This window comes from Phyllosticta capitalensis (genome assembly GCF_038381095.1).
Source record: "Phyllosticta capitalensis strain CBS 128856 chromosome Unknown BKA78scaffold_5, whole genome shotgun sequence".
Taxonomy (NCBI): Eukaryota; Fungi; Ascomycota; class Dothideomycetes; order Botryosphaeriales; family Phyllostictaceae; genus Phyllosticta; species Phyllosticta capitalensis.
The window spans coordinates 997,933-1,011,501 of NW_027117443.1; the positions used below are offsets into that span (position 1 = coordinate 997,933).

At 54.6% G+C, this 13,569-nt stretch overlaps 5 protein-coding genes across 5 annotated transcripts; 4 read left to right on the top strand and 1 right to left on the bottom strand.

Moving 5' to 3' along the window:
- The first annotated feature begins 311 nt into the window (after nucleotides 1–311).
- BKA78DRAFT_314066 (uncharacterized protein) lies at nucleotides 312–703 on the top strand. Its single transcript, XM_066888433.1, has one exon. The coding sequence runs from the start codon at nucleotides 393–395 to the stop codon at nucleotides 609–611; it is 219 nt and encodes a 72-aa protein (XP_066744240.1). The 5' UTR covers nucleotides 312–392; the 3' UTR covers nucleotides 612–703.
- Nucleotides 704–1,231: 528 nt separating this feature from the next.
- Nucleotides 1,232–3,300, bottom strand: BKA78DRAFT_314068 (fatty-acid amide hydrolase). Its single transcript, XM_066888434.1, has 4 exons — nucleotides 2,952–3,300; nucleotides 2,080–2,898; nucleotides 1,624–2,026; nucleotides 1,232–1,567 (listed from the first exon to the last, which is right to left on the bottom strand). The coding sequence occupies exons 1-4, from the start codon at nucleotides 3,225–3,227 to the stop codon at nucleotides 1,452–1,454; spliced, it is 1,614 nt and encodes a 537-aa protein (XP_066744241.1). The 5' UTR covers nucleotides 3,228–3,300; the 3' UTR covers nucleotides 1,232–1,451.
- Nucleotides 3,301–3,715: 415 nt separating this feature from the next.
- On the top strand, nucleotides 3,716–5,997 carry BKA78DRAFT_336695 (MFS general substrate transporter). The gene is made up of 4 exons (XM_066890237.1): nucleotides 3,716–4,287; nucleotides 4,338–4,429; nucleotides 4,484–5,567; nucleotides 5,623–5,997. The coding sequence occupies exons 1-4, from the start codon at nucleotides 4,159–4,161 to the stop codon at nucleotides 5,824–5,826; spliced, it is 1,509 nt and encodes a 502-aa protein (XP_066744242.1). The 5' UTR covers nucleotides 3,716–4,158; the 3' UTR covers nucleotides 5,827–5,997.
- A 983-nt stretch (nucleotides 5,998–6,980) lies between these two features.
- On the top strand, nucleotides 6,981–9,549 carry BKA78DRAFT_336696 (putative extracellular phytase; the record flags this gene model as incomplete). The annotated part of the gene is made up of 7 exons (XM_066890238.1): nucleotides 6,981–7,101; nucleotides 7,193–7,214; nucleotides 7,279–7,484; nucleotides 7,538–7,815; nucleotides 7,864–8,108; nucleotides 8,159–8,480; nucleotides 8,534–9,549. The coding sequence occupies 7 exons, from the start codon at nucleotides 6,981–6,983 to the stop codon at nucleotides 9,350–9,352; spliced, it is 2,013 nt and encodes a 670-aa protein (XP_066744243.1). The 3' UTR covers nucleotides 9,353–9,549.
- A 160-nt stretch (nucleotides 9,550–9,709) lies between these two features.
- BKA78DRAFT_282400 (Exportin-T) lies at nucleotides 9,710–13,520 on the top strand. Its single transcript, XM_066885649.1, has 3 exons — nucleotides 9,710–10,043; nucleotides 10,106–11,672; nucleotides 11,722–13,520. The coding sequence occupies exons 1-3, from the start codon at nucleotides 10,032–10,034 to the stop codon at nucleotides 13,212–13,214; spliced, it is 3,072 nt and encodes a 1,023-aa protein (XP_066744244.1). The 5' UTR covers nucleotides 9,710–10,031; the 3' UTR covers nucleotides 13,215–13,520.
- Nucleotides 13,521–13,569: the final 49 nt, after the last annotated feature.

Below are 13,569 nucleotides of genomic sequence, written 5' to 3' on the forward strand. Positions count from 1 at the left end.
TCGAGCGCAGGCAGACGAATACGTTCCTGGATGGAGGAGCCGGCTATGCTCTCTGTTCAAGAGGTAGAAAGATTGCCAGCATGAAGGATGGGGGCTTTTATACCTCTCTTAAAGTCAGCCGGTGTAACTGATGCCAAAGCCAGACATAAGCGTGGACAGGAGTCTGCTTGCCTGTCCTCCTGCCTCCGTAGTCACAAAGCAACAATGTAGAGAATTTACCCTGCCCTGCATTAGACCACGACATTGAGACACATTGCTATCACCCCAGACCATGTCATTTCTCTTTCCTCCAAACTCAGCCCGACGACTCCATTCTGGGTCTGCGTCCAAGCAAAAAGACAGAGCAAGTAGGGTGAACCCATATTCAGCATCACAAAAGACACAAAAGTGCAATGTTTTTTCTTTTTCGTGCTTTCAGAGCTCTGCTTTGGACTGGCTTGAGCAATCCATGTATTGGTGGCAGAGGGTGGTTTATATGCCCCCTTTCCCCTGCGCTCGGCACCCTTGGTCATTCCCATCCTGCGCGTGCCTCCCCCCTGACTACATGTACACTGCGCCAATCCGTGGAGCTATGTCCCACGTGGCCAGAGAATGCTCGCGCGCCATACTAATCCTTCCGAATTCGCTTCCTCATGCCCCGCCTGCGTGATCAAGTCGAGTATAAAATCCCCCTCTCCCTAGACTACCATTCTCTCCCTCTAAAGCAAACGGTCTGCAAGACAATACACGACTCGACCAGATCGTACTGCCTTGCAAACAAAAGGGGCTGTAACCAGCACTGCCTTTGTCGGGCTGGTTGGGTCCCTTGAGCGCAAGGAGGTAGCGGGGGATTATGCCTGAAGGGAGGGACGGAAGACGTGTGGAAGTTTGCAGGGAGAATGATGAGAGGCAAGGCTGGTCTAGTGTTGTGGTGGTGGGCATTGTTTGTCTTGAGTGGTGCTGCGCTCTTCTATGTGGTGATGATGGATGGAGGGAAGCTGGCGTGTTTTCCGAAGAGTGATGCGTGAGCCGAAATGTGATGGGGACCACAAGCACAAGAAGTAGTTAAAAACCTCCTTGTGGACCACCAGGGGCACAAGTAGTTCTTGTTCGACAAGTCTGTTTGCAACATCATGTCGCAGTTGGAGGTGGAAGACAGCCCGAATCTCAAGGGATTTATAGAAGTACCTGGAGGTCAGTGCACCACAATCACTCGTCACTAAGGTCACAGGAACCATAGAGACTGGTCTGACGGATGAGGAAAGATCAATGCTGTGCACTAATTACACCGGCCGTCACAAGCCAAGCATTACAACCACATGGCGAAATAACCAAACCACAGCCGGGGCGGGACCAACCAAAGCTATGCGTGCGTGCGTGCCAAAATGATCAGACCAACGAGGGTATCTCGCAACCAACACACAAGGCCGCCGAGGACCGGCGGTTGAATGTAATGCAAAACTGCAAAGCAATCAAGCCTTCAGCGTGTTCGCCACGTGCTCGACCATTGCCAACACCTTTTCTTCTTCAAGTCGGCGCGCCACGAGCTGCAGGTTGATGGGCTGGCCGTGGATGGCTTCGACGTTGTCTGGGATACCGTGTCAGTTGAAGCATGTTTGACTGGAGGGGAGGGTGGATGCTTACACTCATCCTTGGTCGTCTTGTCAAACTCGTTGCGCGTCTCCCGCGCCTGGTCCTCCTCGCTGAACGAATCCACCTGTCGGTCGACCCTGAGACCGGTGGGAAAGCTGACGGCGGAGTAGTCCAGGCAGTTGTACACGCACGTGTATCCGACATATCTGAACTTTTCGTGCTCACAGGCCGCATATGGAGCAGTGGGGCACAGTATGGCGTCCAACCCGGCCGCGTTCCAGCGGTCCAGATACTTCATCTGCAGGTCGCTGCGCTCCAGGTGGATCTGCCACATGTTATAGACACCTTGCTCCTGGGCGTCTTCGTAGGAGCGCATTTCGGGGCGGAAGGGCTCGCGCGTGGGAGCGAGGAGGGCGCTTACGGATTTGCCGCCATCAGCGACAAACATGCGAGCCTGGTCGAATTAGAAAGATTCGTGATATAGGTGAAGAGCTGTCTGAAACTTACGATGAGCCTCCCGGCCCTCTCATGCATGCCCTCGCTCTTCCACTCGACTATCTCGTGGCCCGCCTTTTTCAACTTCTTTACGGCTACCTGCAGTGCTCTCCGTATCGGCGGCGTGGGAACCACCACGTCGTCATCCCACAACACGCCAATCTTCAGCTTCTTCGGCACGTCCACCTTTCTCCAGGGAATCGGTAGACACTTCGGGTCGTCCAACCATGGCTGAAGCTCCACCACCCTTTGCGAATAAGCAGTGATGGAGTCCAGATCCGCTGCCAACGGGCCATTCACCGACATGACAGCTTCCTGTCCTGCCAAACCCGACCTCGTCTTGGCCGTTGGAAATCGACCAGCGCTGGGCCGCAGTGTCCACAGACCAGTGCAAGCAGCTGGGATGCGAAGAGACCCGCCAATGTCGCTGCCAACGCCCAGACAGCTGCCGCCAAAGGCGATCAATGCGCTCTCGCCGCCAGAGCTTCCACCCGACGTCAATTTCCGGTTGCGCGGATTCACCGTGCGGCCGTACACGTTGTTGACGGTCTCGGCGATCATCATGGCGGTGGGGACATTGGTCTTGACGTAGAGAACCGCGCCGGCGGCAAGCAGCAGGTCGACAAGCGTGCTGTTGTATGGCGACGTCTTGCCGACCAGCGACGAGAAACCAAGGGTCGCATCGGTGCCGCGCACTTGGAAATTGTCTTTGATGGAGATGGGGAGGCCGTGCAGCGGTCCAAATGGCTGGCCAGTGGTGGCAAGGTGCTCGTCGAGAGTGCGCGCGGTGCGCAATGCCAGGTCGAAGAGGGTTTCCGAGAGGCAGTTCGTCTGCGACCCATGTTAGGGTCCTGCTGCAAAGGAGGATTTCAGGGTCTTCTCACCAATTGATGCGCCGCCGCCGCCCTTTTGCAAAACGCCTTGGTTACCTGCTCGGAACTGTACTTGCCGCTCCTCAGCCTTTTCAGTAGGACTGTCGCCGAAGAATTGGTATACTCCAGCTCTTCAGCCGTGAACCATCCCGACTTCTCTGGGAACGTGGTCACGTCGAGCTGGGATTCGGGCGGGAGAATGTCTGCGGGGATGCGCCATTGTTCAGGAATGGAGTCGAGCAGCTCGGCGCGCTTTTTGGCGGCGATATCTTTCCACGATCCTGGCATGATTGTGAGCGCAATGGAGAGGCGACGTGCGAGAAGGGAGTCGGGACGTACACCTCGTCTGTTATTGTGGTGAGTGGTCGAGATGTAATAGCTAGACAGCCGCCCACTTTTGGCGCACCGGCTCGGCATCTCGGGATGCTGTGGTTGGGTGTTAATCGGTGCGTCATCAGGCAATATCCCACCATGGGTGCCGGGTGAGCACTTGAGAGGCCGGCAACCCGTGGCGTTTGTTTTGTGTTCCTGCACGCGGTCCGCAGATGGTCTCGTCTTTTGCTGGGCTCAATGCGGCTCGACGACTTGTAAAGCTTCTTTCCTCTAACTTGATATTCCTTGTCGCAACGAGTCGTTCTCAAGTTTGGCTGGATGCAAAAGGGTCCGGCTATCAGGGCGAGGTGGAAGAGGAGGTAGATCAGCCGAGAGGCGCGCGGCGGAGAAGGGCACAAGGTGGACGCGCCGATCCCCGCTAACATGACCCAGCGCTTGCAGATTGTGGAGAGACGACGATCCTTAAGAGAGTGCAAAGAATGCCATTCACGTCACTTGAGGCTCTCACGCTCAACGGCACGACTTCAACTCCTTCGTCGGCACTGTCTAATAGTCTATCTTCCAGCGTCGTCGCGCGACGTCCAAGTAGAAATGTGGGTCTCCTAACTCGCACTCCTACCAAACTGAGCAGCAAGCTTATCCTGGCCGTCGACCATAACCCCGGGAACACCACTTATCAACCTATCGCTCCTCGCAAACTGCCAAGCATCTTTCACTGGACGCCACAGTCTATCGGAGCGGCTCTCGAACAGAGAGTTAGCTTAAAACTTCTGGGAGAGTCGTGCTGCCAACGGCCGGTATCGCTTAATTTTTAATTTTTTGCATCGCCCTTCGCAAGAGTCATAGGAAGAGAAGCAAAGAGGCATTCAGCGGTCCCAGAAAGAGCATGGGTTTTTCAGAAACTGTAGGGGCTTATTTTCGTCCCTCGCAATCCTCGAAAGAGGAGCGCAAGTTGGTGCAAAAGATTGATTTTTTTATCCTCACCTTTTGCTGTCTCAGCTACTTTTGCAACTATGTACTTCAGCCTCCAACCTACCCCTGACACGCTACTGATCGAAAGTCCAGCTCGACCGCTCCAACTTGACCAATGCCTACGTCTCGGGAATGAAGGAGGATCTTTCCTTCCATGGCAATCAGCTGACCCAAATCAACACCATGTACGCCAACCCCAAAATCTCTCCTACAGAATGCTAACAAAATCATCTGCGCAGATTCACTTGTGGCTACATTGTAGGACAAATCCCGTCCAATCTCGCGCTCCACTATGTCGCTCCGCGCTTCTTCTTCCCCTCCATGATGCTCGTCTGGGCCGCGCTCACCATGGCGACGGCCGGCGTCCACAGCCCCACCCACATCATGGCAATCCGATTCTTCCAGGGCATCGCCGAGAGCACAACCTTTGTAGGAACGCACTACGTCCTGGGGAGTTGGTACACAGAAAATGAACTGGGGAAGCGGGCAGGTTTGTTCACGGCTAGCGGCCTTGCGGGCACTATGTTTGGCGGCTTCATCCAAACAGGAATCCAAAGCAGCCTTCACCTGAAGGCCGGACTCACTGGTTGGAGATGGTTGTTCATCATCGACGGATTGATTACTGTCCCCGTCGCGATTTACGGTTTTCTCCTTTTTCCCAATACGCCTGCCACCACCACTGCGCCGTATCTGTCGGAGCGCGAGCGCGCCCTTGCTCGCTCCCGTGTCCCCACCGAGGTGGGCGCTTCCCACAATCAAACGGGCGCCAATGAAGCGTCGCCGCTGTCGTTGCGCTTCTTGAAGCGCGCGCTGACCTGCTTCCCACTGTACGCCTTCGTGATGCTGTGGATCATTGCCGGCGAGACCGAGTCCTTCAGCACCAACACGCTCCTCGCGCTGTACATGAAGAGCTCGCCCACGCGCTCTTACACGGTACCGCAGCTGAACGACTATCCTACAGGCGTGCCAGCCGTCGGAATTGTGTCGACCCTCTTCTTCGCGACCCTGACCGACATGCTGGGCGGCTGCCGCTGGATCGTCGGCTATTGGATTGGCTTGACAGGTATCGTGACGAGCGCCATGGTGCTGGCGGCCAAGTCCAAGGGCGGCGACCAAGAACCCCTTGTATTCGCCGCCTACTACTGGGCCGGCAGCGTCTACGCGTGCCAGGCAACCTTCTTCGCGTGGGCCAACGACGCCATGAGGGGCGAGGAGGCCATGCTCAGGGGCTTGGTCGTTGCGTGCATGAACATGGGAAGCAACATCATCAATGCGTGGTGGGCAATCGTGTTTTACTCGGCCGATTTCGCCCCGTGGTTCACTGTAAGTCGAATTTCCTGCTATAGCGGGCCAACACTTTCTTACTGACCCTCTGCAGCGTGGCATGTGGGCCATGATTGGCACCTCGATCGCCCTCGCTTTTTGGACAACCGTCCTGATTTGGTGGACCCGATCCATGCAAAAGAAGGACCCTCTTGCGTTTGTTGGTTCCGATGATGTCGTCGTTGAGGGACAACGAGCAGACAGGGAGACGTCGAGCGATGTGGCAGACGGCGAGGAGGTGACACCGACGAAAGCCTGATGGGAAGGTCCAGAAGAAGCGGGAGCTTAGATTTGAAGCGTGTAGAGCGTGCTGTGATACCCTTGAGTAGTCGTTCAAACGAAGTGTTGACAGAGAAGCCGCTTCCTTTTCGACTATTTGGTCTCCACTGCCTTGGCCTCGAATTGAAGTCGTGGTATGCTGTTATTCGTGTGCTCAACCCACCTGCTCTTTTCGTCCTCCACGTTGACCCGTTCGACAGCATCTTTGTGGTCTTAAACTGAAAGCAGATTCGCGAATACTTTGAGCATGCGGCGGTCCGGTTGAGAATCTTTGTTCGCTCCAGGGTTCTTGATCGCATACGAGAGGCGATCGGGCAGCATCTTTTCGAGTTCGATTGGGCCAAGCCACTGGATGTCTGTAAAGCACGACTGTCCGGCTCTGTTGCTCCTTCGTGAGCATTATCTCTCAACATCTTTGTCTCTTGGCAAATTACGTCGACTCCACAGCGAGTTTGAGACGTTCCGATGCAGGATACCAAGCCCTCAATCAGCGACTCGCAAAAGCCACGGATCTCTTCATCCCCACCGCTCTCATTAACCCTCTCCTTTTTACGCGAGCCGCGACTTTCCTTCCCAAGGCTCGGTTGGGCAAAGTCAGAGGTGTCGCAACCGCCAAGCGCCAAGCAAGAGGGGCATCCGTCCAGTCGAAAGGCACCTTGCACGCACGCGTCCGTCAACGCGTTACCATTTGCTTGAGCAACCTTAAACCAACGGCACATTCACTCAATCCGGCATGTCGAGCTCCTCACCCGAAAGACAATCTGCGCCACAGTCCACTTGGCAACGCGCCACAAGCAAAACAGCGATGCTCCAAACAGAGCAGGCGATGTCGCAACGGGGCCGCCATTGCAGCGAGAAAGCAAGCAGACGAGTCCGCCAAGCAGTCCATCGTGCTCTTCCGCCGGCGACTCAGCGCTGTGGCACAGCTGCGAGGACCGCAGCATGGTTCCTCCCAGCCGTCAGGACAGGACGAGTACCGCATGTTTATAGGTAGCGCGGCTGCTCCCCTGCCAGAGCGAGCCGGCGGGGACCCTCGACGTGATTGTTTCGAATCGTTCTGGTTCCTGGCACTAGCACTTCCTTTGACCCCCCGCGAACCAATCGTGCCAGTTGTTTCGGCCAACTTCGTCCATCATGGTGCATCAAAGACGCCTGTTTGACGCGGCCATCGCCGGCGCCACCGCGCTTGCACTGCTGGTTGCGTCGGGCAATGCTCAAACCTTCTCTCGCCTCGGCACTTGCGGTGACAAGCTTGGTATGTCGTGCTGATTCTTCTTCGTCTTCTTCTCCCTTCCTTGGCCGCCTGCCACGTGAAGTTCGAATTGAGCTGATTGTTATCGGGGCAGGCTGCTGCTTTCCACCTGACCAGTAAGTATTCCGCTGGCTGCGGACTAGCGTGCGCATGGGAGCTTGCATGAACTAATACCTGCAGGGCGGACTTCTTGGCCGGCCAGTTCTTCGACATTCGCCTCGAAGTGCATGCGCCGCAAAACGGGTCCCAAGCACGACCAGGCGAGCCAGACGAGAACTTCACCTTTACGATTGAAAAGGTTGGAGGACCACCAGCTCAGGCCGCCACGGAGTACTTTGGTGTGAGCGAGCCAAAACTCGAACGCTGGAATTTTACTTGGTTTGAAGGTACGAGTTGCCTGTTTGGGAAACTGAAGCACCGGTGCGCTGAACTAGCCCAGATTTGTTTGCTCAGGATGCAAAGACGCCATCACTGGTTGAAGTCGCTGCCAAGGCTTACCGCAAAGTGGCTCTGTATGAGCCTGGCGAGTATGTCGCGACGCTCAAGTACTACGACGGCGAGGAGACCAAGGCCACTTGGACAGTGCGTGACATTGATGAAGCACGCAAGACGAAAAATGTCATCCTTTTCATTGGCGATGGAATGACAACCAATATGATCACTGCTGCTCGTCTGATTGCGCACAAGAGCATCAATGGTAAATACCAAACAAAGATGGTGAGCACTTCTGACTTGGATCGTGGTAGAAGACTTACATTTGGCCAGATGATGGACAAGTTCCCAATGCTGGGTCATCAGATGACCCACAGCATAGACAGTTTCATTACCGACTCGGCCAACTCGGCAACTGCGCTCTATACCGGACACAAGAGCACTGTCAATGCGCTCTCCGTGTATGCTGACAGTAGCAAAGACCCGTTTGATGATCCCAAGGTTGAGACGATTGTTGAGCTTTTCAACCGTCTGTATGGCGGCCACATCGGAATTGTTTCGACCGCCTTCATTGCCGAGTAAGATTGCGGGAGACCCCTTTTGAAGAGTTGCTGACGAGACTTCAAAGTGCTACTCCAGCAGCGTTGACTGCTCACACGCGTGACCGAGATCTTTATCCGCAGATTGTCGATTCATTTTTGAATGGCATCACCAATTACACGTGGGTCAACTGGACCGGACCAGACGTGTTGTTCGGAGGTGGCGGAGAGCAATTTTACAACTCGACCAAAGGAGGCAAAACTTACGAAGACAAGGACTACTATGAAGAGTTTAGAAAGGCTGACTACCAGGTCGTATTGAATAATGAAGAATTGGAGTCCGCGAAGAATGACAAGCGGACCTTGGGAATTTTCACGACTTCCAATATGGCAAAGTGGCTGGATCGAAATGTAAGTTGTTCTCCCAAAATGCTTTGAGTGGACCGTCTAATGCCTCCCGCCAGGTCTATCAAGATAATCTTAATCAGACCAAGAGCCCGAGTGGCGACGGCAAAGCTGCAACGGATCAGCCTGGCCTCAAGGAGATGACGCTGAAGGCTCTTGATATTTTGCAGACCCGAAGTGCCGAGGACGGAGCAGGATGGTTCATGATGTCTGAAGCCGCTTCCATTGACAAGATGATGCACGTCTTGGACTACGACCGCGCGCTCGGTGAGCTGCTCGAGCTCGACGACACCGTCAAAGCTGTCGTCGATCGCCTCAATGCCACCGACCAATTGAAGGATACGCTGGTGCTCGTCACTGCGGACCACGGCCATGGCTTTGATGTGATGGGTAGCGTCGACACCAAGTACCTCCAGGAGCAAAAGGACGACCGTCGCAAGCGTGCTGCCGTTGGCACGTACCAGAAGAGCGGCCTCAGTCAGTACGTCCTGACCGGGAACCTGACCTACACGGAGGGCGTTCACTTCCCTAGCAACTGGGATCCTCGGTACACGTTGTTCCAAGGCGTAAGCGCAGATCCAGACCGACATGAAAATTATCAGGTGCGGAAAGACGGGCCTCGATCACCTGCGGTGAACCTCACGAAGAATGTCAAGACACCTGAAGGGTACTATGCGAATCCCAAAGACGAGAGGGGTGGATTCCTAGTCAACGGGACACTGCCGGTGGAGGATTCGCAGGGTGTGCACAGCTTGACGGATGTACCAGTTTTTGCCATGGGACCATGTCAAGAGTTGTTTGGTGGAGTGTACTCTGCGATTGACGTCTTTTTTGGGATGGCGGAATGCCTTGGGCTGAGCCGGAAGACGAAGCCGTAGGGGCGGACGAAGCTTGTGATGATAGCGTTTGCAGCGCTTGGTAATCAGTATCTCTTCAGCTAGTGCCATTGGCTTTGGTTGTCTCTGCATAATGGAGAGTGGTGAATTGATGGCCTGATTTTTCAGCCTCATTCCTGGGGAATGGAGGTGTGGAGGGGAGAGAGCCTAGACAGCAAAAGCGGAAAAAGCAAATCCTGACCAAAGCTTCCGGGCTGGCGGTACGAGAGATGCGGAGCCGGCAGGAGACGATAGGGCCGTTGTGGTGTTGACAGTGCGGGCGAGGCGGAGATGAGGTCAGTGCCTTTTGCCTGATGCCAAGACCCCACCGAGAATCACAGCGAGGGCAGCCTTTCTTCACACACACAAAGCACACGACCACGACCCTCGATATCCGCTTTTGATTCCTTTGCACCCGAGCCATTCAGTCCTTGCGCTGCTCGGCACTCACCCCCAATCTCACGTCCATTCAGCGACTGCTTTCGACTCGAGCGTTGCATCCGGTTCCTTCTTCACATGGCTGCCCGATGACCACCTAGATACGTCAACTAGTTTTTCGACAGCAGCCCTCAACTCAGTCCAACACCGACCGACTCGTCGCCTTTGCCATTCTGAGCTCGCGCCACGTCACCATAGCCCCGAGCCTGTGCTAGCAAGCTCATAGCATCCTTGGTGGCGGAGGATGGAGACGCAGGTTCGACATCCGCATACAAATTTCTCAACGCCCTCGCGCCGCTAACACTACTCTGATATAAGGTCGAAAATGCCATCCAGATAGCCTGGAACCCCGCAGCCGATAATGAAATAAAGACGCAAGCCATCAACTTCCTCAACCAGCTCCGAGCCGAACCCACCGCTGCTTGGCAGATCTGCCTCGCCCTCTTCACCCGGACTCCGCGGGCAGACGAGGTCGTGCGCCATGTCGCTCTCGAGATTGTCAATTTGGCTGTCCAGCAGCTGGATCCGCCAAACCTGGCCCTGATCAAGGACAATCTTTGGAACCATGTCCGACAGACCTATGCGTCCGGCAGTGGGGAAGCGGTTGACTCGGCGCATATCCAGAACAAGCTCACGCAAACCATAACCTATCTCTTCACGGTCTTGTACCCCTCGGCATGGGAATCTTTCTTTGATGACTTCAGGGCGCTTGCTGGAGACGCCGCGACGATTGGCACCAACAACCCCACCACCACCCTGCTCTATCTGCGCCTGCTCGGCTCGGTCCACGACGAGATTGCGGACGTCCTCATGTCGCGGTCGCCCGAAGAATCCAAGCGTAACCAAGAATTGAAGGATCATATCAGGGGCAGGGACGCTCAAAAAATCTCGATATCGTGGCAGGAGGTCCTGGCAAAGTGGAGGCAGACTGATTTGGGCATTGTAGAGATGTGTTTGAAGACGATTGCGAAGTGGGTTAGCTGGATCGACATATCCTTAGTCGTCAATGAGGCCTTGCTCAACAATCTCTTCGAAATTGCCGGTCAGCAGGGCGTCTTGTCTTCGGATGTACCCGAGGCCAGAGTCCGGGATGCCGCCATCGATACCTTCACCGAAACAGTAGGAAAGAAGATGAAGGCATCTGACAAGGTCCAACTGATCAGTTTTCTCAACTTGGGCAATGTTGTCGGTCAGCTTATAGCCAGCCCGAACCTCGCAGACCAATCCGTGTCCACCTACGACAATGATTTGGCCGAGGCCGTGGCGAAGCTCGTCAACACAACCTTGACTGATATTGTGAAGATTCTCGACACCGATTCTGCCGACGACAGCACCAAAGCACAGGCCAATGAGCTGCTCCGAATCTTCATTCCGTACTTGTTGCGCTTCTTTTCGGATGAGTACGACGAGATTTGCTCAACCGTGGTTCCATCTCTCACAGACCTCCTGACGTACTTCCGAAAGATAGTCAAGACCAACAATGCGTTGCCTCCGGACTACGCAGCCATGCTTCACCCTATCTTAGAGGCCATCATTATGAAGATGAAGTATGACTCGACCGCGAATCTGGTGGACGAAGACGAGCAGACGGATGAGGCCGAGTTCGAAGAATTGCGCAAGCGGTTGCACGTTCTCCAACAGCAGGTCGCTGCCATCGACGAGAACCTTTACATCGAAACACTCTCGACCAAGATTGCCGGAATCCTGGGAACCTTCGATCAGCCGGACTCCGGTATGACCTGGAGGGATGTCGAGCTCGCTCTCCACGAGATGTTCCTGTTTGGAGAGCTGGCGGTCAGGAACGGCGGCATGTACGCAAAGAGAGAGCCCTCTTCGCTCGCGGCAGCAAGACTGATTGAAATGATGACCAAAATGGTCGAATCTAGTGCGTCCCGTCTCCAATACAGTGGATGCTCAAAACTGACTTGAATTAGATGTTGCCGCTTTCGACCAGTACCCAGTGATACCCTCCACATATCTGGAAATCTGCAACCGCTATTCGTCTTTTTTTGAGCAGAATCCCTCTCTCATTCCGAGAGTCCTCGAAAATTTCGTGCGACTAATTCACAGCAACTCCCGGAGGCTCAAGCTTCGCTCCTGGTACCTCTTCTCGCGATTCGTCAAGCCTCTCCGCAATCACATTGGACCACTCTGCCAAATGGTCATTCAAGCCATCGCTGATCTTTTGGAAATCAAAGCCGAGCTTCCGAACGAGGATGATGACGACATGTCTTCCGAGGACAATGGCCAATCTCAAGATGCCACCTTCAATTGCCAGCTCTATCTCTTTGAGGCAATTGGCCACATGTTGTCGTCTCAATCTGTCCCGATTGAAAGCAAGGTCGTCTATATCAGGGAGGTGCTCAACCCCTTGTTCAGCGACTTGGAGCAACATTTGGCACCCGCAAAGGGCGGCGACGAGCGCGCTATCACGCAGGTCCACCACTTGATAGAAGCAATTGGTACTTTGGGCCGCGGGCTGGTCGATACCATGCCTGGCGCACACGGACCTCCGCCGCCACTGGAGGTCTCGGAAGAATTCGTCCGCGCGTCTGAAGCCATCTTGATGGCGCTGGAGGCGCTCAACTCTTCAATTACCATTCGCACGGCAGCTCGCTTCACATTCTCCAGGCTCATTGGTGTTCTTGGCCCACGAGTCCTTCAACAGCTTCCGCGATGGATTGAAGCGCTTCTATCTCCAAGCTCGACCAAGGACGAGATGGCCACATTCCTCCGACTCATCGAGCAAGTCGTGTTTGGATTCAAGTCGGAAGTTTTCAACATGCTCGACTCTCTCCTGACTCCACTTTTGCAGCGCGTCTTTGCCGGCCTCGCGGAGCCAACCAACGGAACGGATGACGAGATTCAGTTGGCTGAACTGAGGCGGGAGTACCTCAACTTTCTTCTCGTCATCCTCAACAACGACTTGGCGTCCGTCTTCATTAGCAACACGAACCAAGCTACCTTTGAAACCATCATCACCACCATCGAGCATTTTGCCCGTGACCCAAGCGACTACCCAACGGCTCGTCTTGGCATCTCCGTCCTCGTTCGCATGACGGCTGTGTGGGGTGGGCCTGACATCCCGCCCAACGACCCATCTGCTCAACCAAGCCCTACTCTCCCCGGTTTCGAGAGCTTTGCCATGACGAGATTCTCACCCCTTGCTTGGTCTATCCCAACAACCGGTGGTTTCAACTCGAAGGATGCACAAGCACGCGGGGTGCTCGGGGAGCTGGCCGCGCTGCAGATCGAAATCCTTAAGAGATGCGGTCACTTCTACCTCGACCGCCTCAGGGGAGAGCTCTTGAGCATGGGCGTTGATGAACAGGGAGCCAACGAGTATCTCCACGCCCTGAGCACCAAGGGCGAAAAGGGATTCAAGCAGTTCTTCCAACAATTTGTTTCCCGCGCGGCAGGCAACTAAGTCCGGTGGATCGACTTTGCAGGGGTGCACTGCTGCAGTTGCACAGCGTTTCATTGACTTCTTTAGTTTAAAATCCCAGGCATGACATACCCCAATCACCTCAATCGAAAAGAGCAGCATCACAATAAAATCAAAACTTCCATGCGACGAGGGTCACAGCTGCATCAAGAAGCAGCTTGGGCGCTTTTCGACTTTGCCTTTTACATGGGGAGAAGCCAGCTGCCATGGATATAATACAGTTGGTGGCTTGGTTGGTCTTGAGGATCGGCTGGGAGCCAGATGAGAAAATCAAAACCACATTAGTTCAACTTGGATTCACGCAACGACATTTTGGTGAAGTGACCGTCTCGATCGA

Coding starts and splice junctions, on each gene's coding strand:
- BKA78DRAFT_314066 (XM_066888433.1), top strand. CDS start 393: ATGTTTTTTCTTTTTCGTGCTTTCAGAGCTCTGCTTTGGACTGGCTTG.
- BKA78DRAFT_314068 (XM_066888434.1), bottom strand. CDS start 3,227: ATGCCAGGATCGTGGAAAGATATCGCCGCCAAAAAGCGCGCCGAGCTG. Junction 2,899..2,951: donor CGGCGGCGGCGCATCAATTG/GTGAGAAGACCC, acceptor CATGGGTCGCAG/ACGAACTGCCTCTCGGAAAC. Junction 1,568..1,623: donor CAAGACGACCAAGGATGAGT/GTAAGCATCCAC, acceptor ACGGTATCCCAG/ACAACGTCGAAGCCATCCAC.
- BKA78DRAFT_336695 (XM_066890237.1), top strand. CDS start 4,159: ATGGGTTTTTCAGAAACTGTAGGGGCTTATTTTCGTCCCTCGCAATCC. Junction 4,430..4,483: donor CTGACCCAAATCAACACCAT/GTACGCCAACCC, acceptor TCATCTGCGCAG/ATTCACTTGTGGCTACATTG. Junction 5,568..5,622: donor ATTTCGCCCCGTGGTTCACT/GTAAGTCGAATT, acceptor GACCCTCTGCAG/CGTGGCATGTGGGCCATGAT.
- BKA78DRAFT_282400 (XM_066885649.1), top strand. Junction 11,673..11,721: donor GACCAAAATGGTCGAATCTA/GTGCGTCCCGTC, acceptor GACTTGAATTAG/ATGTTGCCGCTTTCGACCAG.